General features: G+C 41.9%; 1 protein-coding gene across 3 annotated transcripts in view; it reads right to left on the bottom strand.

Moving 5' to 3' along the window:
- LOC137388818 (polypeptide N-acetylgalactosaminyltransferase 13-like) overlaps positions 1-21,676 on the bottom strand; it is a 32,131-nt gene extending 10,455 nt beyond the window's left edge. Inside the window, exons 1-6 of one of the 3 annotated variants that reach the window (XM_068075274.1) lie at positions 21,609-21,676; positions 8,861-9,169; positions 7,467-7,632; positions 4,707-4,882; positions 2,875-2,979; positions 727-829 (exon numbers count right to left, since the gene is read on the bottom strand). In XM_068075274.1, the coding sequence (XP_067931375.1) occupies positions 727-829; positions 2,875-2,979; positions 4,707-4,882; positions 7,467-7,632; positions 8,861-9,095 (785 nt within the window). In that variant the 5' untranslated portion in view covers positions 9,096-9,169; positions 21,609-21,676. Of the gene's footprint in view, positions 1-726; positions 830-2,874; positions 2,980-4,706; positions 4,883-7,466; positions 7,633-8,860; positions 9,181-21,560 lie in introns of those variants that run through there. The other 2 variants (XM_068075273.1, XM_068075272.1) reach the window with 2 other exon arrangements.
- Between the last annotated feature and the right edge of the window lie 2,305 nt (positions 21,677-23,981).

Genomic DNA, 23,981 nt, shown 5'->3' on the forward strand with positions numbered 1-23,981 from the left:
GTTCATCGGTATTTTTTATATTTTAGCTTACTGTACACTCTTATCATGGTACCCAAGGTGTCCAATAGTGATCCAAGCAAGAAAGCAAGGAATGAAGATAAACATGACAAAGCGTGTCTTGCCATGATATACTACCCGATTTTTCCTTAACCCGGATGCACGAAGATAGTGTAGATGATGTGCAACCATGAAGTGTTTTAATTTTTTTTTGTTTTTACATGCATATTTTATAGTTTTTATATTTTGTATCTATGTGCTAATTTATACTTTCCATTTTTAACAAGAATTCTGCTTAATATTTTTTTCTTTACTTTTTTACCCAATCCTATTAACTCACTATTATTAATTTATATTTAGCATAACAAAGTGAATTAAATATTTTGCATACACTCAGATTGTTCAACAACAAAACCACAAATGAAATAATTGAGCTGGAATTCCACTCCACTCTAGTTCTTGAGAATACACCTCAATTGTGTGTAGTCTGGGTTCCAACTAGTTGGTCGGAACCGAGAGAGGCCGTCACTCAGATATTGAGTATTTGCGTATAAATGGCACTAGATTGCACTTAGAATTATAAAAAAGCAGTTCATTACTCAAATGATTGATATTGAAATGTTACAGCTCTACTTCATAACCTTAGTAACCCTAATATTTCTAGAGTAAATCTTAACCAATGAGACCAGCCTTGGCTGAACTATGATTAGTAGTGAAAGAACACCATACTTATTTAGGTGTATCTCATAAAGCAGGGGCTCCAACCATCCGTCCGTGCATTCACAGTGAGCATCTAGGAAAGTAAGGACTTCACCTTGAGCGACCTTAGCACCTGTACACAACAAGAAATCATGTCACTTCTTGATATAAGAAATCGGATTATCACACCCTGTTTCTTGTCTGGCTATGATTTGATTTACTTGTTGCTTGACAACTAAAATAAGATTTAGTTTATTATTTATGTTAGCAGAAAAGATACAGTACATAGACAATAATAAATATGCACAAATACATCTTATTAGTTTCTAGAGAATAATAGTAAGAATATTAGTAATAATTAATAATACAATTCTTTATTGAATGACTCAGTGTCAAGTAATGAACTAAAAATTAGGTCAACATTCTAAAATTCTATATACAGTGAAACTCGGATAACTCAAACTTCAAGGGACCGAGCAAAAGTGTTCGAATTATCAGAGCGTTCAAGTTATCAGAGCACTGTAACAAGTCCATGTATTTACTTATTTATTAGTAGATACATGTACATATACAAACTATAATATAAATCAAAAGCACGAATGGCTTGTTTCAAATTAAATGCTTCTAATGTAAAGTTTAAAACGTTTTTATCAAAAAGTATAGAGATTTTTCTATCACTTGAGATTGGTTTGTTGTTTGAGGTGATGTTATTGCCAGGACGTTTTTTAGATTGACATTGGCAAAACTTGATCATTGCTGAAATGCTCAAAAGAAAAGACATCTTTTTCTTTTGAGCGTTTTACCCACGATCAATTTTGCCAATTTTTCTTGAAGTTTATGCAAAGATTACCTTACTTTACCTGGGATTCGTTAAGAGCAACACTCCGAGGCAGTTCAATTAAAAGTTTTACGAGGTTTTACGGTACATTGTATATCACTCACGCTTTTTGAATGGATACTTATTGAATGTACACACGTATTCTGTGTTTAGGTCAAACGATGAAGTTTTTTTAGCTAAGACAACGTATACGTTTAATTACAACAATTTTTAAGACGTTTTAAACATTCAACATTCCGACGTTGATTCCGTGTTGAATCAACGTCGGAAAACTATTCATCACGGGCTAGCCGGGTCACGCACTCAAGGATTTTCGCCACGCAAATACAAAACAAAAACAACATGTTGTTTTTGTTTTGTATGTGCGTGGCGAAAATCCTTGCGCGCGTGACCCGGCTAGCCCGTGCTATTCATCGTATAGCAGTATAAATCAAATTTCACCAAACCTTTAGAAAAGTCGTTGACAAAAATATTTTGCCGATGGGGGTAATAACGACGCTTATGAATTACGAAAAGTTGAGGTTTACCTCTATGGCTTGGAATAAAGTGATTTTCTAAAGCGATGGCAACCGTTTCGGTAGCCGTTGGGCAAAAAAACAGTTCGAATTAACAGTGTTGAGTTCGCGTTATATAGAGCCATTTATCATTGCGTGGGAACGGACCAAGCAAATCCATTCGAGTTAACCACGTGTTCGCTATATCCGAGGGCGAGTTATCCATGTTTCACTGTATCTAGAGAGGTTCTAAAATTCTATACATCTAAAAAGGTTCTAAAATTCTATATATCTAAAAAGGTTCTAAAATTCTATAGATCTAAAGAGGTTCTAAAATTCTATATATCTAGAAAGGTTGTCCATTCTAAATCCTATTTCCCATTATTAGGTAATTATGATGTGACATAGGATTGCCTTGCAGTTTGACAGTCAGAATCATATGTAAACATAAAGCAGTGTCTAGAGTCTTTACTGGCTAGCCTGTCAGAGTAGTAATCATAACATAACATACAAAAATAGACCTAACTCACATGTATATTCCGGAACACACGAGTTGTTACTTGTTACCTTCTAGAGCCATGAAATTCATGTCTCTAGAAGTCTCATTTGTACTTCAGAAATGAGTATTTTACTCACTTTCTACTTCAGAATACTTTGTAAAATAACATTCTAGAATCTATTAAAATGTAATTTTTTCTATTTTATGTGTATTTCTATAGAATACTCATGAAATACATTTACACGGGTATTGATCACAAGCTATGTATTAATCACGGGCTAAGTATTAATCACAGGCTATGTATTAATCACACACACGCATCTTACCAAGAAACAGTGACAACTAACCTTTAAGACGGGCCCGTATAAGACCTCCTCTTGTCGGAGTTCTCAACACTTTTGTAGAAACTGGTAGGGTGGCTACGTAATTGTCCAACCTTTCATGCAAGTGATCTAAAGAAAAACGAGACTAACTGTAGTAAAACTATCTCTTGTTCTTTCTATGTGTTAGATTTACTTGATGGTGTAATGTGGGGTATTTTATGTGAACATGTTGCCATTGCTTAAACCGATTAAATATTAAACATGTAAAACGAGCGATACATGTCTAGCCTTATGACTAAGTGAGCCAACTCTGTGGTTATGAGAAATTATGACTTCAGAGAATCAATAAAAAGACTAAAATAAAATACAGCAAGAATATTCTCAGAGTTTAAGAGGATTAACACTGGACAATCTTATGAGATTTTACAATCACAAATCAATTAGTGGACGGATCTACTGTGTAAAACAGTGGACCTGGGCTCACATTAATAGCCAGTAGTTTATCCATGATGGGGGTGTCTTTAGCCAACTTTTAGTGATTACACTTTTTTCATTCATTAGTATCATCATATGGTCATTTCCAGACGTGAAGGTTTCATGTGCCCGATAAATACTACTTAAACCGACAGATACGTTGAAAAATAATGCTTTAGTATGATTGACTGTTCCATATTCTGCTAACCATCTTCACGTAAAAGTAAACAAATAGCGAGTCGTAAATCACTCATATAATACATTAATCACATGAATACTTGCATTCCAATTTTCTTTAGATTTGACAGTACAAGCTGCATGTCAAAATCACTCAAAGACCTGTTTACAATTGGTCGAAGAGAGCAGATAGCTGCAGTTGGCCAATCACCTCAGGAGACAGTAGCCCTTCCGAACAACACGCAAGTCAAAAGCCAGATAAATTTTTACCCCACTACTGCTAAACATATGATGATAAATGAGTGAACGCACAACTATCCATCCTCTATGTATGATAGACATTGAAATGATTCCTCTAGCTCAAAGCATTCTACACTGGCCAATCAAATACAACATCCAAACTTGGGAAAGTAAAATTTTTTTCACCAGAAAGCTTCCATCTCCATAGAGACACGCTGAAACAGACCTACAATTAATCTGATGATAATCTGCACAAATAACAGAGCCAACAACCACTTCCTTGTCGAAGTTCCTTGAGGTGAGCGATAGGAGTGCATGAAAATGTACAAAATCTGCCTCATGGCCAGCGGAGACTCCGATGATCAGCAGCGATGTGTTGGTGGCTTAGAATTACAGGGTGTGGCTATCAAGTCAACCATGGCCCGATTAGTTGAAGATGGAGTGGGTATTGATAATAAAGTGCATGCCTAGAGTAGGCTAGGCGGGTGAGGCAGTCTCATGCATAATACAGCCAGACATTCCTAGCAATACTGCGCCTGATAGACCACCTAAATTAACATAATATCCCCTCCCTGGTGTCCTTAACAAGATCTGCGTGAGGTAACTCGACTAAAAGGAACTGCTCCAAGCAACATGCAACCATAATAATCACACAATGTCACGTGAGAACGCAAGTCGCTAAAAAGGAGATACTTAATAGCTAAGGCTGAACTGACGGCGCAAAAAACTTGAATGACTTGTCGGTGGGCTGTCCACCTCAAATGAGTTGAGAACGAGCTATCCAACTTAAATGACTTGAGAATGAGCTGTCCAACTCAAATGACTTGAGAGTGAGCTGTCCAACTTAAATGACTTGACAATGAGTTGTCCAACTCAAATGACTTGAAAAGGAGTTGTCCAACTTAAATGACTTGAGAATGAGCTGTCCAACTCAAATGAGCTAAATTTGGAGATAAAACACTCACCCTGATCACTGGCATCATCTACAAGAAGGATCTCACGGAGGAGGTGTCTCGGTGAGCGGTCTATGGCGCTGTGTACTGTCCGCAACAGCGTCGACCAGGCCTCGTTGTGGAATACGATAATAATGCTTGTCTGCGGCAGAATGTCAACATGCTGTTTATAAGGAGCTGACTTGCACCTGTTGACAGTTAATACAATGATTGATCTCCGTTACTTCTCTGAACCATACATCTAGACAAACTTATCATATGGTTATATAAAGGTAGAATTAACCATTTCCTCTATGATGATCAAGTCAACAATTTTATGTTCGTGTTACAGAATTCTATCCATCTTTTTGAGTCTACCCAAGCACCATTCTCTCCAGGTTACAGCGCCTCACACTATTTTCTAGATCAAAGAACCAAGGCTAGTCAGTTCTCATCCACCGACTTGTAATTAATTTCCTATCAATCTCCCAAACAATTTAATTAGCAAACAACTATCTAATCACAAGTAATTGTTTGTTATAACTTCATCGCCTGCTCATCCTAAGCTGAGAGATATGATGCACTCAGCCTAAATAAAGGATATGTAGAGCCGTGTGGATTCACTACTTTTACACCAGATAAAATATCAAATAACATCTATCCTTGCATGGAATAACCACGATAAAATGCTCAAAAGTCTTTCATTGAATAGGAAAAGGATGAGGTATTCTTCTAGACCAGATTGTACCCATAAACATGGAGTTATCCTGAACCGCCACTTTTAGCAATATGTACCTGACGCAGTAATCACTATCGATTAAAAAGATAGCACTAACATGGATTTAATAAAAACATTTGCAGCCTCTAATTAGTTTGTTGTAAGGCAAAAGTTTGGTTATCGTAGCCTAAAAACCTTAGCTATATATAAATATCTCGAGTTATGCCTTTTAATAATGTATCGGCTGACATTCACTGTTAAAACCTTAGCTATATATAAATATCTCGAGTTATGCCTTTTAATAATGTATCGGCTGACATTCACTGTTAAAACCTTAGCTATATATAAATATCTCGAGTTATGCCTTTTAATAATGTATCGGCTGACATTCACTGTTAAAACCTTAGCTATATATAAATATCTCGAGTTATGCCTTTTAATAATGTATCGGCTGACATTCACTGTTAAAACCTTATTTACCCAAATTCTGATTATAGCGTATCGTCACATACTCGAAACAAAGCAAAACTACTACAATTAGTCTACAAGATCCAAATAGCACACATGAGTACTGTCCCTACCAGGGTACCTGGTAGGGTTTCCTACCAGGGTACATCCATCCCCTTTACGTGTAAAAAATGGAAATCACCATAAAAAATTAACGGTAGACGATGTATGCTGCACTTTGTGTATGGTTTTATAGTCTTTGGAACATTCCCAAAACATCTCACTGGTTTTTCAGTAAACAATACCCAACATACTAATCAATTGTTTTTGGCAGCCGCGCCACCATAATAGCAGCTAAACTTGACCATTTTGGGCCTAACAACGAGAGCAGAGATAATTTAGATTTATATCAAGAAGGTTTTGGTGAAATAGTCACACATGATCGCTCACCGACTAGAATGTAAACATTGTCAAGGAAAATACCCCAGATGTCTATTTATTGAATGTCTATCTTATATCACTTGGACCGGGTAGCAAACACTTGTGTCATTCGTCAATACTCTATCAAAACTTTTTGAATGTTTTGGTAACAAAGAAGCTATGCCGAAGGGGTGCGATGAGACTGTAAAACAGTGTTGAAGGTAAAGGATGCTCATCAAACATCACACTTTTCTAGCATCTCGACGAGACAACTAGTCAGACCATTGACAGAAACACAGAGCATGTTGATAGATGGTCCAGATAAAAATATATCATAAATATTTCATTCTTGTGGTACATGACTTACTACCTTGCTATTTGCAATAGACAGCGCCAGAAGATGTTAGCTGTGTACGAAACAGTACTCAATAGTAGCTGGGTGACTGCGGATTGCCCAAACATAAACGTAAGACTGCGTGGTGAAGTGGTGAAAGACAAAACGTAACTATAACAAGATAAGTTGTTATAGTTACGATGAGAACTCCTAGACTGGGTACCAAGTTATCGGCACAAAAAAGCTTAAATATCAAAAATCAATTCTAGACAATTGAGATGGCTCTAATGATTGGTTCTTGGGAGCATACTTGAATGCATGGAAACGATCAAACTACCAAGGTTTGACTCTTCAAAGAACTTTTTTCTTATGGTGTTGATTCTTCAATGAATGAATTATATGGAGGATGCTATGATGAAAGAAACTGGTACTCTTCAGAGGTTTCAACTGCTGCTACAGATATCCGATTTGTATTCAAGACTACATACTGCAATTTTTACAACATCAGTTTGTTGTAATATAAAACAATTTAACATCATTTTTAATTAAAATAAAAATATAAAAACTATTAATACTCAGCTTTCAAACACAGGGCAGTGAATATCACGTGTGTTAATCCGTAACATGTGATTCTTTTACTGCTTCCTCAATTACAAAAAAGCTGTCCATTAGCAATAAAACCGGACATTCTGCTAGTTAGCACTAAAGTTCAGTTGTTTATTTTGAAATAATAGAAAGTTTGTATTTCACGCTAAAAGTTGACTTAATTAAACAGACCTCTGCGTTCACTACTCTATGATGCCTCTAAAAATTTATCCAGCGTGTTACTTATCTCTCCTACATTGCTTCAGCGTTCATGCAAGGTAATACTTACGCTGATAGTCTGTGATCAGGTAATGTCCTATTTAATGCTATCATGTCACTGGCCATCAAATTGAACTGGTTAATTTTAAACATTTCCTTTGACTTGGCTTGCAGGTGCTCTGGAATTGCGACTGCTTTTCCTCCATCTCCAGGTCGTGAGGGTCCTGGTTTCAGCGCTGCAAACGGATAATGCCTGGATGAGGTCACCAACGTTTGAGAAGTTTTATCAAAAACATGATGTAAGGAACAGGAGAAAGTTTCTCTTTTTGCTTACAATCTTTACATATGACATTTTAGAATTACCTACTCTAGATGTTGTAACAGGACGATCATGACTTCACTACAAACCAGAAAATTTCTTTTTAAATATCACAGTTTAGTAAGTGTGCAGGCTTTCCACTTTTCAACCATTGCCAATAACTTTTATTTTAAAAACCTGAATACACCCAGTTAAACTATTGAACATAAACTTGTGATGATTTTAACTAAAGAAATGCAAGGATTTGTGGATGTATAGTTATTGATTATATTAGTGCTGGGCGCAAGTACTTCTTGGCCAACGCGTTTAGACTCGCATTTTTCTGTTCGAGATTCTCGGGTATCGGGTAGTGTTGGGCACGAGTACTTCTTGGACAACGTAATTAGGCTCGCCCCTTTCTGTTCGAGATTTTCGAGTATCGGGTAGCTGGTAGTGCGAGGCACAAGTACTTGGCCAACAGATTTTAGAGTATCGGGTTTTTTGATATGGGTTTCATGTCTAAAACTTCCAACCATTAGACATATCTTAAAATTTACAATGCAATTATAATTTTATTCAATTAATTTAATATTTTCTATCGACTGTTATTCGTGCTCGCAGCGTTAACAGGCGGGTTGTTAAACAGTGCTCATTGCACAGAGTTTTTTCCACTCGACTTGGCGAATTCGTGTACCAAAACCCGAACTCGCACGACAATACTCAACAGTTTCATTACCCGAGACGAGATAAATCCGAAAGCTCAACGAGTTTTATTCCCCGTGCCCAGCACTAGATTATATCATGGAGAAAAAATAAATAGTAAGTTCTGTGAAATTGGGTGCAATGGTCAGCCATACAGCTATGCAGCAAGGTACCAGGCGAGAGATATCAGAATGTTCATATTTCTCAGGGAGTTCATATTTCTCAGTGAGTCTAATGCTAAATTCGAGCTTACCCCCTCGTGGTAGCTAATTATACCAATATCCATATTTGGTTATTTATCCAAATGCAAAAGTTAAGTCTATTGATAATAGATCAGGATTTAGGCAGAACCACGAATCAGCCATGGTCTGAGAATCTCCTCAGGGTTTCACATACATTTCTGCATTTACCATAATGAACAATGACAATAAAACTGTAAGGAGTAGTAGTATCTTGGAACAAACCAGCTGGTACTTTATCTATGAATTTGTTGAACATATTCTTTGAAGTGGTTGGTTCGATTTCCTCAATCTCTTCACCGATCTCTTGGCTGTCTTTGGTCATGGTTCGGTGTTGTGCTTTAGTCGGAGTTTCTGCGCATCCACTGAAGTATGTGAGCAGAAACACGTCCATAAGACACCAGACGAGTGATGTCAGCACGACGACCTTGACCACTTGTACTGTCTTTCGACTCACCATTATCACTTTGACAAGTAGTTCTTATTGACTAGAGCTGGTCACAACATTCTGTTCATTGAGTGTACGCAAGTATCCTAAAAGGGCAGATATAATTCATTACAACACCGGAACAGGTCAGCTAGGCACATGGCAGATCACTTCCAGAAAGAATTCTATGGATAACTTATAGAATAGACCAGTGGCCCAAAAAAAGCCAAATAGAGACAAGGAACAGATAAGACAAACTTCAGACTAAGTGTAAATGTAACGATGTACAAAGGTATTCTTGAAGGAGAAATTGTGTTTAGGAATGCAAATTCTAATATGAACTGGGATAGTTTTTGTTTGATTAACACTCAATGATGTACTGATGAGGTGGGCATTAATAAGGTCAGAATAGTTGTCTTTCGGACACCTACATCTTGATAAGATCTTTTCAACCATGCTTAATAGAGTTGAGTAAGTGGCACACTATATATGGGACAGCTAGATGTAGCAATTGCTAGATTTCATTGATATCTGCATCTGTATTTTACTTGAGTTTATTGATAGGATTAATTTGGTGCATAATCATGTAATACAGACCTAATTATGCCTTAGCAGATGGTTGTTACTCATTATATGAACATAGACTTTCATGGTGTCAGACACATTTAGGTAAGAAAAGCCAGATTGCACTAAAGAGTGGCAACTAAACAGCCGATTTAACTGAATTGAATTAAATATGTTGAACCATTCTTTAAAGATGTGGTTGCGTCAAAAAATTCAATTGAATGAAATTAAGACCCATAAAAGGCTAAAACATCAGCTACAATTTGATGCCATTTTTGTCTTTGTAGACCAACCCTGTCCAGAGATATATGCGTTTGAATGAGGCCCTCTTTTAAAAAGCTCACGTTCCAGCGGGTGCTTCTTTCGTGACGTCACTAATAATACATCTGAAAAGAAACCACGAGCGATAAATATAAGGTCGCTTCATTAGCCAATCATCAGCGCAAAATTTTTATATAGGTCGTAATAAATGTTATCACTCGTAAAACGCGTTGTCTGTGATCTCAAATTTAGGGATTTGACTCTATTATTATATAGCATGGACATCGATATTTACTAAATTAATTAACATCGTTACTTTGATGAATTACTCGATCGACATGTTTTATTGGCGAACAACATAATTGTACAAATTGCTGTGAAGTTACTGCGAAGGTGACTCCAAGTTTTCTGGGCATCAGGTGGTTAAAGTTCTACGGAGGAAGATCGGAGAATGGAGGTAAATTTATCTTTTACTTTGAGTCTCCTATAGAGTTTCCTGTTGAGTTTACATTCAGATTATATTTCCCTGTTTGAGGCTAAAATGTAATTTCCTGCGCGTGCGAGATACGTATGTACAGTGAGTTCTTGACGGCTTCTCTTTAATCCATAGCATCTAGCAATACAATGGCTTAGATCGATGAATATACTAAAGGTAACATTTTTAGTACTCATTAATACATGTACTAATTAATAAAATTATAACTTTTTGCTATCACTAATCATTGGTTTATATTTTTTTATCGGTTCACCTAGCTACATTTGCTTCAAATTTTCTGCTGCAGTTTTATCTAGTAAATTAGATTTATGATTTGACTTTAGATGTTCACTTTTCACTTGTAAAAAGTGAAGAAAATCGATTGATCAATGCAAATCTTTAACTTCCAGAACCAAAGCTTCGAACCGTTGGCTTGGCGTACTTGTGCCTTTGTTAAACATTTATTTGTTTTTAAAATTACACTCGCAATCTATTAAACTCCCAATTTGAAAGCTTTCAGTATATACGCTTTAGAATGACGTATCTATGAATGACATATATTTATTGCATTTGTTTTACTGATTACAGGATGTTTATGTCGTCCCACCAGTCGAAGCAGCTTTGTCAGTGTGGAAACTGCCATAAAGGGGAAAAAGAGACTTGAATGTGTGCTGCATAAACCATGATGTTTTGTTTGAGTTTGTTGCAGTAGATGAAATTGTCTTATTGTATCAGCTAAAACTATGTGAGTGGCCACGACTTGATGAATATTTTTAATAAAAGCTTTATGCCGAGATGAAAATCTTTTTGCTTGTAAAAATTATATAATAAAATTATATTGTTGAAGATAATGCAAAACATGATTTGCAGAATATTGTAGTGAATTGGATACGGTATATGGATGTCCGCAGAACTAGAGAATGTGAGTTCAAATCCAGTTTGCAGCAGACTTCTCGTCCTTAAAACTCTATCCCTATGTATATTCTTTTCAAAGACGCAAATTGCTTATTTTACTTACGGTAGTAAGAAACTAGTTTTCGGTGTGGGCAATGATATACAGCCCCGGCCCAAGGATAAGCGACGGACATAATGTGGGCGGGGCTTTTGGAAGGCTGTATATCGTTAGTGTGGGTAGCGGTGGAACTGTGCTGATACAATGACCTTATTCTACATAGTTTGCTTGACAGTATTACCGTAGACCGGTAGAATTGGTAGTCGGTACTCAAATGTTTACACAGCATTTGGAGAAAGTGAATAAGACAAATTTTCAATTTTCGTTATTTAAGGCCTTTAAAACATTCATAATAATGTATCTGTCGCGGGATTTAAAATTTTATTCTAACCAACATGAGCAAATACAAAATAAAATATATGCCAATAGAGCCGCGTAGGACTGGACTTTTATCGCAAATAGCCGATGTGAATACGAGATATATTGACGGATAAATCACGCGTGACATCATTTTGGGCAAGTCAGGGCATGTTTTTTTGGCCTGAGCGTTTTTACCGCGATCAGATTTTTTCGATTTTAATCTTCAAATATCTTGGCAATGAGATCGCCTAACACAACAAACAACATATAAACTGATAGAGAAAAAAAATGCTTTCTTTTAAGATCAACTCAAATTTGACGCAACCACATCTTTAAATGACTTAAGATTTGCACCTAAAAAGATACCAAAGCATACGAATGCATATATTTGGACTATAATTTTGACCACAAACTAAGTTAATTGCTACGCATTTATGGGAGATCTGGCAGTGCCAGATTTACATGACACTATGTTGTCACTGTTACAATAGCTATAGGAACAATGAATACAATGCTAAGTATCTTTTTTGTTTACAAAGCCACAGAGGTTCACTTCCACTTTCAGTTAAAAATATTCCAGAAGACGCACTTGTCATTTGACACATTTTACATAAAGCATTTTGTGTAACCAGTTAACGATAGTTTGTTAGATACATTTTTAACTGGATCGAGCCAGCTTATGTTCAACTGTAATTATGCTTGAAATATTAGCAGCAGACCTAGTTTGCAAAATTTACTAAGTTTTATAGGAAGCTTTTATGAAGTGTTTAAAGTGTTATTAGGAAATCAAAATGTGTGTTCTAACTGTACAATTAAACTAAAGAAAAATAAATTGTTCGTTGTTCACAAACAAGCCAAGATATGACAGAAATCATAAAATAAGTTTTGCTCCGACGGAAAAAGTGGTTCATTACTTTGTCAGCAGCAGACTTGAAAATACCTCCGAATCAATCGTAGCCACTTGTAGCCAAACAGAAGTTAGGTGAACCCTTTTAATAAGCCCTTGATATGGCTAAGTGTTTAGTTTAGTTTTACGATAAGCCAATAATTAATTAATGTGTCAGTTTAGTTCAGCAGAAGCTGGGTTATTTTTTCAAAAGTACACATAACTGCTAGACGAGAATTTTGTTACCAGGAGATGGTACTATCGTAATGTTTAGACCATTTTTACAGTGTTTTAAAGCTGCAAAGAATATGATCACTTTTATTAAATAGAATAATTGTGGATGAGTGATTCATTTCACCTCAAGTGTACAAACTACTTGAATTTGATAGTTATTGTGATGTTTTGTTGTTTTTTACCTATGTATTGTTAAAACGTATTGTTATGTAAGTGCATAACAGGGTTGTTATTATAAAATCCTTTTTCATCGATACTGATTATAAAGAATTTGAATTGGGATGTAAATATCATCTGAGAGTCAATGATGAGATCTAGTGACAAATATGTGGTTTACTTTTCTCATGCAGATAGCGCACACGTGCTTACTATGCAAAACAGCGCAGTTATCTGACTGTAAAGCATTCGAGCCCATACCTGCCAACTCTCACGCATTGGGCGTGAGACTCACGCAATCACCCCAAAGAAAAAATGAAAATGCGTGAGATTTTTGCCCCAATTTCAAAAATTTTATATATGCTATCATTGATACTGTGTTGGATCCAGCGACCAACACGTAGAGGCGACCTGGGTCGGCTTACTCTACCGGTCTGCATTCACCTTCCACAGGGGCCGTGTAAGTGTTGCCCGTTGACCAACACGCGGAGGCGACTCAGTCGGCTTACACCACCGGTCTACTACAACCACCTTACACGGGGAATTGCTCCCTGAGTGATATTATGCTCGTTCGACAAGGTCGACCTGAGGTCGACCGGGGTCGACAGTGTTTCTATACTCTACTCCCAAAGCACAGTCCGTAGACTGAGGCTTGGAGTAAATAAGTGCTCAGTGTGATTCTGTTATTGCGCAAGGTAACAGAAGAGTGTGGGTCCAAATGCAAAGCATGTATTGAACAACTTCTAGGCCGATAAACACGGCCTTAAATATAACAGAATATGCAAATGAGGTGGCTAAGGCCAACCTCCTCTAGGGGCGTGACTATATAAAATAACACAAGAGAACACAACTCTAATGATAATAACCAAAAAGGAGATGGTACTGCAGGTTTCCATCACACACGCCGCCCCTATAGACGACTACCGGCTATATATATAAAAAAAAAAACCACAAGAAAAGAAAAAAAACACAAGAAATATAGGAACACACCAACTAGCTACAACAAAACAGACAAAGAAAAGGGAATATAATAATATGAGAAACCGCAATTACTAAATACCAAGGGAAATACGGATAAATCATGTCGACCGGGTCATCTAGGAGGTCGACATGCGATTTGCCAGGTCCTCCAGGCGACGAGCCGCCCGTCGGAGGTTGGAGGCCTCTTCTCGTAAAGCGTCCACTGTAACCCGGGGTCGTACGTCCCCCAGCCGGCTCTGGATGCTGCCTATTGTCGTCAACCTTCTAGGAGCTGGGACCGGTCGTTCCAGCTTAGGCGGACTGTACCACTTCTTCTTCGGGGGAGAGGGGAGAGGTGCCGGAGGTCCTCTTCGTGTAGGTGGCTTGGTTTTAATTGGCCCGTAGGGTATAGGCTTTTCAAAGGCCGGAGGATTATTTAATTGTACCTTTTTGCTCCAGGCCGGGTAGCTATCTCGGTCGACCTCGTATATAGTAATTCCCTTTCCACCGTGCGCCTTCCTTACTTCGGCATCCTTGATCCGAGCCTGATGTTTGGCAATAGTATCTCGAGATGTAGAATTTCTCCCACATTTGCAGAAAAAGCGTGTAAAGTGCTGGGCGATGTGGATTCTGCGCCGTCGAGGGGTAGAGAGTAGTTGTTGGCACAATGGACAGTTAGTACCTTTCTCTCGACATAGTTTCGAGATCGTTTTAGCTGTCTCTGCCGCAATCCATTTGGTTGGTAGTGGGGGGTGTGGAACGTGATTATCTAAAGAATCCGTTTCTGAGTCGTCCAGGGTTTCACCCGGCGCTGGGTGGAGCTCCAGTGGCAGGATCTTTACTTCTGGCAACAGGGGTAAAGCTCCGATAATCGGTGCCGACTTCTTCACGGTTTCTTTGGTGACTTCCATGTTGAGAAAAGATATAGGTGTGTGCGCCTCGAGTTGGTAACAAGTAATGAGCGCGTTCTGTCTGGGACCCAAAATGGCCGCCTTCTGACCTTGAACTCCGAGGGCTTCTCCCGATTGGACGGTGCTAGTGTCGTAATCGGCCAAGTACGCGGGAGGCCTCCTGATTCGTTGGGGCCGTGGTGCATCTCCAGCCCCGGTATCACTAGCCTGGGCTCCCATATTTTCTGTGGCTCTTTCTTCCTCGGGTATCGACTCGTCGCCAGGGTCGGGGTCAATCGTCAAGGTAGGATTGTGCTCCCCTGGGGGAACCAAGGGGTCCCTCCTGGGAATTCGAAGGGCTTCTGACCTTCCTGGCGACTGAGGTATTCGCAACTCCGTTAGTTGGCTAGGCAGGGGCAACTCTGAAATAACTACTTCTGGGTTATCGTTTCCTCGTGCGATTTGCCTTCTGGGTCGGCCCCTCATGTTGGGACGGCGAGCAGGCTCGACTTCAACTGGGGCTCGTCCTTGTTGCACCGGACTGGGGCGACAGAGTCGTAACCTTCCCTCTGCTTGGATAGATCGCTGTCCATACCTCTCTATCTCGTAAGTGTGGTTTTCGTGACTCCTCAACACGCGATAGGGCCCCAAGTACTTGGCCGCTAGCTTCGGGTTTTCCCCTCTTCTCCGCCGCTTGCTTAGCAACCACACGAGGTCACCCTCATTGAATAACGGAGGCTCTCTCGCGTCGGTTGACACAATATCTTTTTGCCTATCTCGGAGGAGAGTATGGGCTTGTATCAACCGGTCGTGGACAGTCTGCACATACTCATGTATGCTTGCGAATGATTCTAGTCTATTCCCATACTGCAATTGGTCAGGAAGACGTAGTTCCCGACCCAACATCAGATAATTGGGTGTTTCTTTAGTCGCGGAGTGTGGTAACCCTCGCAGCGTCCTCATGATTTGTGGCAGTAGCTGGTCCCAATCTTCCTGTCCTCTGCCCAGCAAGAGAGCTCGTAGGGAGTCACCCAACACACGATTGTTTCTCTCGACCACCCCATTCCCTTCGGGGTGGTACGGGGTGGTCCGAGACTTATCGACTCCCCACAAGTCGCATAGCTCCTGGAATAATGAGGATTCAAATTGGCTCCCCTGGTCGGTATGGATAATCTCGGGTAGCCCGAAGTAACTAAATACCCTTTCGTCTAGGATCTGGGCTACCGTTGGGGCTGTAGCGTCGGGGATGGCTAACGCATCTGACCACCTAGTGAAGTGATCAGTGAGCACCAACACCCAACTGTTTCCACGAGGGGTCGGAGGCAGGGGTCCCACCAAGTCTACGGCTAGGCGTTGCCACGGCCTCCCGGCGTACAGCCGTTGTCTATTCCCGGAGGTCCGCCCCTTTCCTGTTTTGGCCCTCTGGCAAACCTCGCAAGAGAGGACTGCTCTCCGGATATCTCCGGCCATACCCGGCCAATACCAGTCCAATTGGACGCGTTTCAAGGTCTTCTCCACCCCGCAGTGTGTTTGCTCGTGGGCTTTCCACAGGATTTCCTGTCTCAATGTTTTCGGGCATACCACCACTACCTTTTCTCGCCCATTCTGGGTAAGATGGAGAGTCAACACGCCCGACTCGTCGAGCTGGAGCTGGTGAAACATCCGGGCCAATCGTTGCAGCTCGGGGCTGCCCACTCGTAGCACGGCTTCTTCCACTCCTTTCCGGTCCCTGACGGCTTGGTAAATGACCCCTAGGTCGGTAGTGGCCCTCTGTTGTAGCGCCCGTACTTCGTCCAGCGAGGTTTGTACCACTGTCAGCTGTTCTGGACCCTTTTTGACTACACTTTCACCAGTTCCATCCAAATTTTTGGTTTCGCCAGTTATCTTGACGGCTTGTGACTGAGGATCCTGAGGTCTTCTGGGAGGGTGGTCCAACACTCTAGGTGTTCCTGCCCCGCCCGGCAGCCGTACCGGGACTGGACTGGTTGGTGTGAGAGTCGGGGGGCCGTGCCCTAAAGCCGGTCTGTTGCCAGGTAGTTGAGGCCATTCATCCTCATCCAACTGGCGGGGGTTGGGACTGGATGTTCCGACGCCTCTCGGCGGCTGTACCGGAACTTGGTCCACTGGCACCGCAGTGTCCCAATTCGTTCCTGGGTTTATTAGGGAGTCGTATACTTGCGACCTCGTTGGCCCTTGATCCCGCTTCTCAATAGCAGCATACTGCCGGCAGTCGACGCACTGTCGTCGACTCAATCCATCGGCGTTCCCGTGTTTATCGCCTTTTCGATGGATAATTCGGTACTTGTGCTCGGCCAGACTCTCCAGCCACCGGGCCACCTGGCAAGAGGGTTCCTTCCTCCGGTGCAACCAAACCAAGGAGGCATGGTCGGTTCGGATGGTAAACTCTCTGCCATATAGGTAGGGCCGGAAATGCCGGACAGCTTGTACCACTGCCAGTAGCTCCCTTCTGGTTACGCAGTAATTGCGTTCGGCGGAGGAGAGGGTCTTGCTATAGTAGGCTATGGGTCGCTCCGTGCCCTGCTGGACCTGGGATAACACAGCCCCAGTCCCTACATTACTAGCATCAGTATCTAGTACGTAGGGCAAGGAGGGGTCGGGATATGCCAGTACTGGAGCGTGTGTCAGCGACCATTTGAGCCTAAGAAAAGCTTCCTGTTCCTCTTCTCCCCATTTCCAGGGGACCCCTTCGCTGGTCAACAAGGTGAGAGGTTTGGCGACCGAGGCATAGTCCGGCACGTATCTGTGATAGTACCCAGTGGTACCCAAGTATGACCTTAGCTGTGTCACATCTTGGGGTGCTGCCCATCCACTTATAGCCTGAATCTTTTCAGGGTCGGTAGCCACCCCTGTGTTGCTGACTATGTGGCCCAGGTATTTGACTTGGGTCTGGAACAAGCTGCATTTGGAGGGCTTTAATTTCAGCCCGGCCTGCTTCAATCGTTCCAACACCTCGGCGAGCCTAGTGACATGACTGGAGAAGTCGGCTGACATGACGATGATGTCATCGAGGTACAGCAGCAGGGTTTTCCAGTGTAGCCCTTGGAGGACACGTTCCATCAGCCGCTGGAAGGTAGCTGGGGCGGAGGTCAGTCCAAAGGGGAGCACCTTCCACCTCCACAACCCACTGCGTGTGGCGAATGCCGACCGCTCCTGGGCCTCGGCGGAGAGGGGTACCTGCCAGTACCTGCTCATCATGTCCAAGGTACTGAAGAACCTACTGCCAGACAAGGCGTCCAAGCTCTCATCAATCCGGGGGAGGGGGTAGGCGTCCTGGCGAGTGACACTATTAAGTTTCCTATAGTCTACACACAATCGCCACGCCCCGTCCTTCTTCCTCACCAAGACCACCGGAGAGCTCCAGGCCCCGTGAGCGGGCTCAATCATGCCTTGCTTTTCCAGGGCCGAAACCTGTCGTTCGATTTCGGCTTCCTTCTCGTGTCCTACACGGTACGGGTGTTGACGGATGGGTTGTGCCTCTGGGAGGAGGGGGATCTCGTGTTGTACCAGGGTGGTACGCCCCATGTCTTCGCTCCCTTGGCTGAATACATCCGCATAACGGGTCAAGAGGTCTTTCATTCTTCGGTGCTCGGTAGGGGACGAGCAATGTGGTGCCGCCTGTCGGAGCAGGTCCAGCATGTGGGGTGGTACATTGGAGACAGGAGGGGGAGTTTCTTTGGAAACCTCGGCTTCCCCCTTCGCTGTCCAGGGGGCCCCTATTTCGTCCGGCCCGACCCCAGTGTATTGCCCCACGACCGTTCCTGCCGTCACACTGACGGGATGGTCGGTGGGGTTCATACAACGGATGGCCACTCTCCCCTTCTCACCGGGTTGGTGTAGGCTGGCGGCCACCATATATCCGTTCTTCGTTCCCTCAATTAACCCGACTGGCTGATAGGAGGAGGACGTGAGACGTCCGGCAACCAGGACCTCGGTTCGAGGGGGAAGCGTTGTGGCTCGCATTACCTGTACGCTGCTTGTCAGAGGTCGACCCTCTCGGTCAGTGCACGTCAACTTCTGTCCATTTAACACCAACGTGGGTTGCTGGAAGTTCATCTCGCAGTGGTGGTCGACCAGGAAAGGCATGCCCAGGATGGCATCCTCCTTCAGGGCACACACCACGAGAGACACAGTAACCTGGACACTCCTGACTCTGACCGGGAGAGTGATGAGTCCGTGGAACTGCAGCCGGGTACCATCTGCCATTTGCCCATAGTCCTCCCGGACCTCCAATTTGCTTTTGACGTCTTTAGGTAACCGCTCAAAGACATGTCGTCCCAACAAATTAGAGGTACACCCGGTGTCCACGAGGAATTGGACGGATTGACCTCCGATGCGACCTGGCAAGAAATAGCTGCTATTATGCGGCTTCCATGATTCGTCTCCGTGGGTCCGTCTGGCTTTGCTAGTCCTCTGGGGGCCCTTCTTGGAAGGCCGAGACGGCTTTGGCCAGACGTAGGTTTCGTCCTTGGCTTCTGAGAGTGGGAGACCTGCACACTCAGGTAAGGGTTGATATTGGTTATGCAAGGGGACCGGTGGCGAGCAGGGGGGGAGCCTGCGTCGCCTAGTCCGTCGTGGCTGTTGCCACTGTCCTTGCAAGGGTATATTTGATCCACAGTCAGTACTTCCCCCTACTGCTGTGGATGGTAACCGTTTCCCGGCCTCGTGACTTGAGGCCGTTGTCCTTGGGGGGCTTGGGGGCACCGGCGTTGGATGTGCCCTGCCTGGCCGCAACCCCAACAATTTGGTCCCCTTTTGTCCACTCCCCGTTGTCCCAACAGCTTCCCTTCCCTCAGTCCATCTGCTAACCCCTTTATAGCCATCAGGACGTCGTTCAAGGTGGCTGATGGGGGTTCCGAATGGACGGGGGCGACTGTAGCGGGGGTAACTTCTTCCTCCTCCACCGTCATTATTAGGGGTCGGGCACCAGGTCGAGGAAGAGTGGGCTGGATTTGCAGGAACTCGTTCCCCGCCTGCACTGCTTCCTCCAAGCTCTGTGCCTTCATCGCTAACAGGTGGCATTGGAGGGGCGTATTTCCCAGTGTCAGAGAAAACGCATCCATGGCCATACTGGACTGGTAGGATTCTGGGAGGTCAGCGTATGCTATTTTCACCAGACGCTCCATCTCTGTGGCATGTTCTTGGAGACTCGTCTTGGGTTCTCTTTTTAGGTGGAGTTTACTCCTAGCCTCTCTCGGGGAGAGCCCGTACTTCATGCGTAAAGCCGAGAAGATGGAGGCAGGTGAGTCCCCTCGGCTGCATCCTCTGGCTCCTTCCTTCAGGGTCTCCCGCAGGTGGAGGAGCGTGGCCTTCTCACTCCACTCATTTGCTTCCGCGACCTCTTCGAACTGGGAGATGAATAGCTCTACATCCTCACTCCCATCGAACTTCGGAGGCTTGAAGTTGGCTCCCCCTCGGGGTATCTGTAAGGCTCTAGTGATAGCCTCTGTCAGTTGACCAATCTGGTCGACCTGGTGTAACTCTGCCTCAGCCAGATCTCTGGTAGCACTCCGTCGGCTGCTTGGCATGGTTACAAGGTTTATCTTAGAAGTCCGTGGTCATCCCACCGCTGCCACCAGTGTGTTGGATCCAGCGACCAACACGTAGAGGCGACCTGGGTCGGCTTACTCTACCGGTCTGCATTCACCTTCCACAGGGGCCGTGTAAGTGTTGCCCGTTGACCAACACGCGGAGGCGACTCAGTCGGCTTACACCACCGGTCTACTACAACCACCTTACACGGGGAATTGCTCCCTGAGTGATATTATGCTCGTTCGACAAGGTCGACCTGAGGTCGACCGGGGTCGACAGTGTTTCTATACTCTACTCCCAAAGCACAGTCCGTAGACTGAGGCTTGGAGTAAATAAGTGCTCAGTGTGATTCTGTTATTGCGCAAGGTAACAGAAGAGTGTGGGTCCAAATGCAAAGCATGTATTGAACAACTTCTAGGCCGATAAACACGGCCTTAAATATAACAGAATATGCAAATGAGGTGGCTAAGGCCAACCTCCTCTAGGGGCGTGACTATATAAAATAACACAAGAGAACACAACTCTAATGATAATAACCAAAAAGGAGATGGTACTGCAGGTTTCCATCACAATACATCAATTGCCCCAAAACCAAATCTCACGCATTGCCCCACTCGTGGGTTGGCAGATCTGTTCCAGCCGTTCTAACAGATTGATAGCAATGATACACTGATGCCCGTTGACCATCAAATAAATGGAATTAGTTGTTTACAACCTCTATACAAATAGTGCTAAAATCATAAATTATGGTAAAACATAAAACTCCAATCGATTAGGCGCATTCACGCGGATTACAAAGTGTCAAGCCTTTTCTTGTCATCCCTGAACGCGACACCTTTAATTACCTGAACGTAACAAAAATGATGGCTTAAAGTTCGATTCAAAGCAAGTCTTATCAATTGATTACTAGCCAATGGTTCAACTTTATCCTGACCCATACGTCCACATAAATACAAGCAAATATACCAAATTTATTATTGCTCTACTAAGCACCTAGTCGTTTACTGGTAGTTGGTATATAAATTTTGCTTTTACAATAAAAAGGTTGCTACCAAGTCAGTTTTGTCGCGAACGTAAAGCTAGATAAGTGTGCCGATCGAATTAACGAAGCGCCACTGTGGGTCTAAAATGTTAAGAAAAATAAGCCTTGAATACTACAAAATAGAAACATATATGTTGTTCAAACAAAACGAAATAACTTTGCTACAACCTATGTATTGAAAGTTAATTTATAAAGACTCAAATGTTGTTAAATCACTTATTATTGCTCGATGACAACTGTTTCCGTCGCACGCAACACTCCACCAGCTACAATAAAAAAAAATTGTCGCATAACCAACGTTCTCGATTTAGACTAGACAGTTAACGAGCCTTCGACGAGCGCTCGTAATTAATCGATTATATACTCAGCAGGTACAATTAGTCTTTTCGGTAGTAGTCATAAAATTGACGTTTTGCATAAATGTTCGACTAAAGTTACTGCTACCAGCACGAAAAACAAAGACGAATGAACAGTGTCCATTCAAATAATTGACCAATTGGACGCACGATGAAACTTTCGGCGTAGCTTAAATTCTTGTGTTAACTCGTACGTAACGAATTTCGCGGAAAGCCTAATGTTTGACGAAAATCATGTCAAATTTACGTTGACAAAAACGGCGAATCGATACATAAATATGTCTAGTTAAGCTCACGTGTCGAAACGTACTAAGTAAGTACGTACTATGTATTCAAGTGAGAAAGTTGCGAGCGTACGAAATTTAATTGATGGCGTCAAAACTATACAATATAATAACTATATAATATATATATAACTATACTATATAAAACAATGGAAAGTAACTGCTTAAAGCTTACACACTGGCTAGAACAATGGCGCAAGAAAGCAAACCGTTCCAAGTCAGATACAATCCGGTTTAACTGCAACCCAAAACAACTTCAAGTCAGCGGATAAAACATAAACATCACCAATTCAACTAAAGTTTTAGGTCTAACCCTAGACTCTAAGATAACATTCAACACACAATGAGAAGAAGCAAAACCGGTATTGGCCAAGAAATGGAGACTTTCTTCTTTCATCAATGTAGGGTTAAAGCCATACTATTCTAAACAGATACTAGAATCAACCAGAATGCCCAAAGTGTTTTATAATAGTTTTATATGGGACAAAAAAGCTGACATCTCTCCTTAGCTGTTTGAAAGACATGGTGGGTGCAAAGACTAACCCCTCGAAGGAAGCACTCCAATATATCATAAACATACCTACAGCTGAGCCTCTAAGCTCCAGAGACATATACACCTACTGCAGAATGGAAATAGCACAGAGCTATTTTGCAAAAACCTTTTTATCTACAAAAAGCAAACTTGAAAATAAGATACATTCTCACATTGTAAACCTGATTGGTAGAAACACAACTATAGCGGACATGTCATCAAGTCATTTTAGAAAATCCACTATACAAAAACAACTAAATAATGATCAGCAACGCCGATAGAGAACTCATCTAATAATAGGACACTGCTCTACTGGCTCATTAAAGGACCTAGAAGTAGAACACCTGAAGTAAATCCCTATTCTTCTTATGTTACCAAGAAGACAACTATCAATTTTAACCAGGCACTTCACATGCCATACAACCTTACAATATCACCTGTATAAACTCAAGTTAACATATACACCAACATGCACATGCCTGAATGAGAATGAAACACTAGAGCATTACCTATACAGATGCTGCAATTACACCAATCTAAGAAAAAAAATTCCCTAACTCTCACAACTATCAACATCTGCTTGAATTTGTACAAGAAAGCAGTCGACTCATTTGAAAACATAATTAACACACTGTAGATAGACGATAAAGGTGAACATCGATGATACTCACACAGACAGATGATACAGACCATATAATAGTCATCCAATTATTAATTAACAATCGACCTAGCCACAATCAATACTTATAGAGAATCTAGTCATAAGGCATGAACACTTGTATATACAATGTAGTATCAATCAATTTATTTTTGTATAAGTTATCCCACATAATTTATTTGAAGCCATCAAGTTCTTTAAATTTTTTTTAATTTTTCTCACAAATAATCATAAACTAAACATGAATTGTTCACTGCTAAATTGTTCACTGCTATATTGTATTCAGGATGCTTTTACAGTTTCCATTGTATTTGATAATATGCCTGCAAATCGAGACATTTTGTTATCAACTAAATAAAAGATTATTAACTCACATCCATTATATCTGCATTAATGCTCGCTGCAAGACAGATACTGTTATGGTGCGCTGGTTAGCACAACTATGCTAAAATGTAACCAATTGCATGTACAAGAAATTCGGGACTGGTGAGATTAGCAGCTAGGAGTGTTCTATGCTCGACAATAAACAATCATTGGACTCAAGCTCAGTGGTTGGTGTCTACATACTTATGGAGAACCGTTACCATTAATAGAGGTGTTGCATGATAGGATTTGCGGGACTTAGGCTACTTTGACGTTTGATGTCACGCAGTTGAAGGTAGTCACAACAGTTACAATTAGGGGATAAAGCCAGGAGATTAAGTAGTATTATGCAGTATAAAAGCGGGTGAAGAAAACAGACAGGCCTTCTTTGCCACA

Source organism: Watersipora subatra, chromosome 2 (genome assembly GCF_963576615.1).
Source record: "Watersipora subatra chromosome 2, tzWatSuba1.1, whole genome shotgun sequence".
NCBI classification, from domain to species: Eukaryota; Metazoa; Bryozoa; class Gymnolaemata; order Cheilostomatida; family Watersiporidae; genus Watersipora; species Watersipora subatra.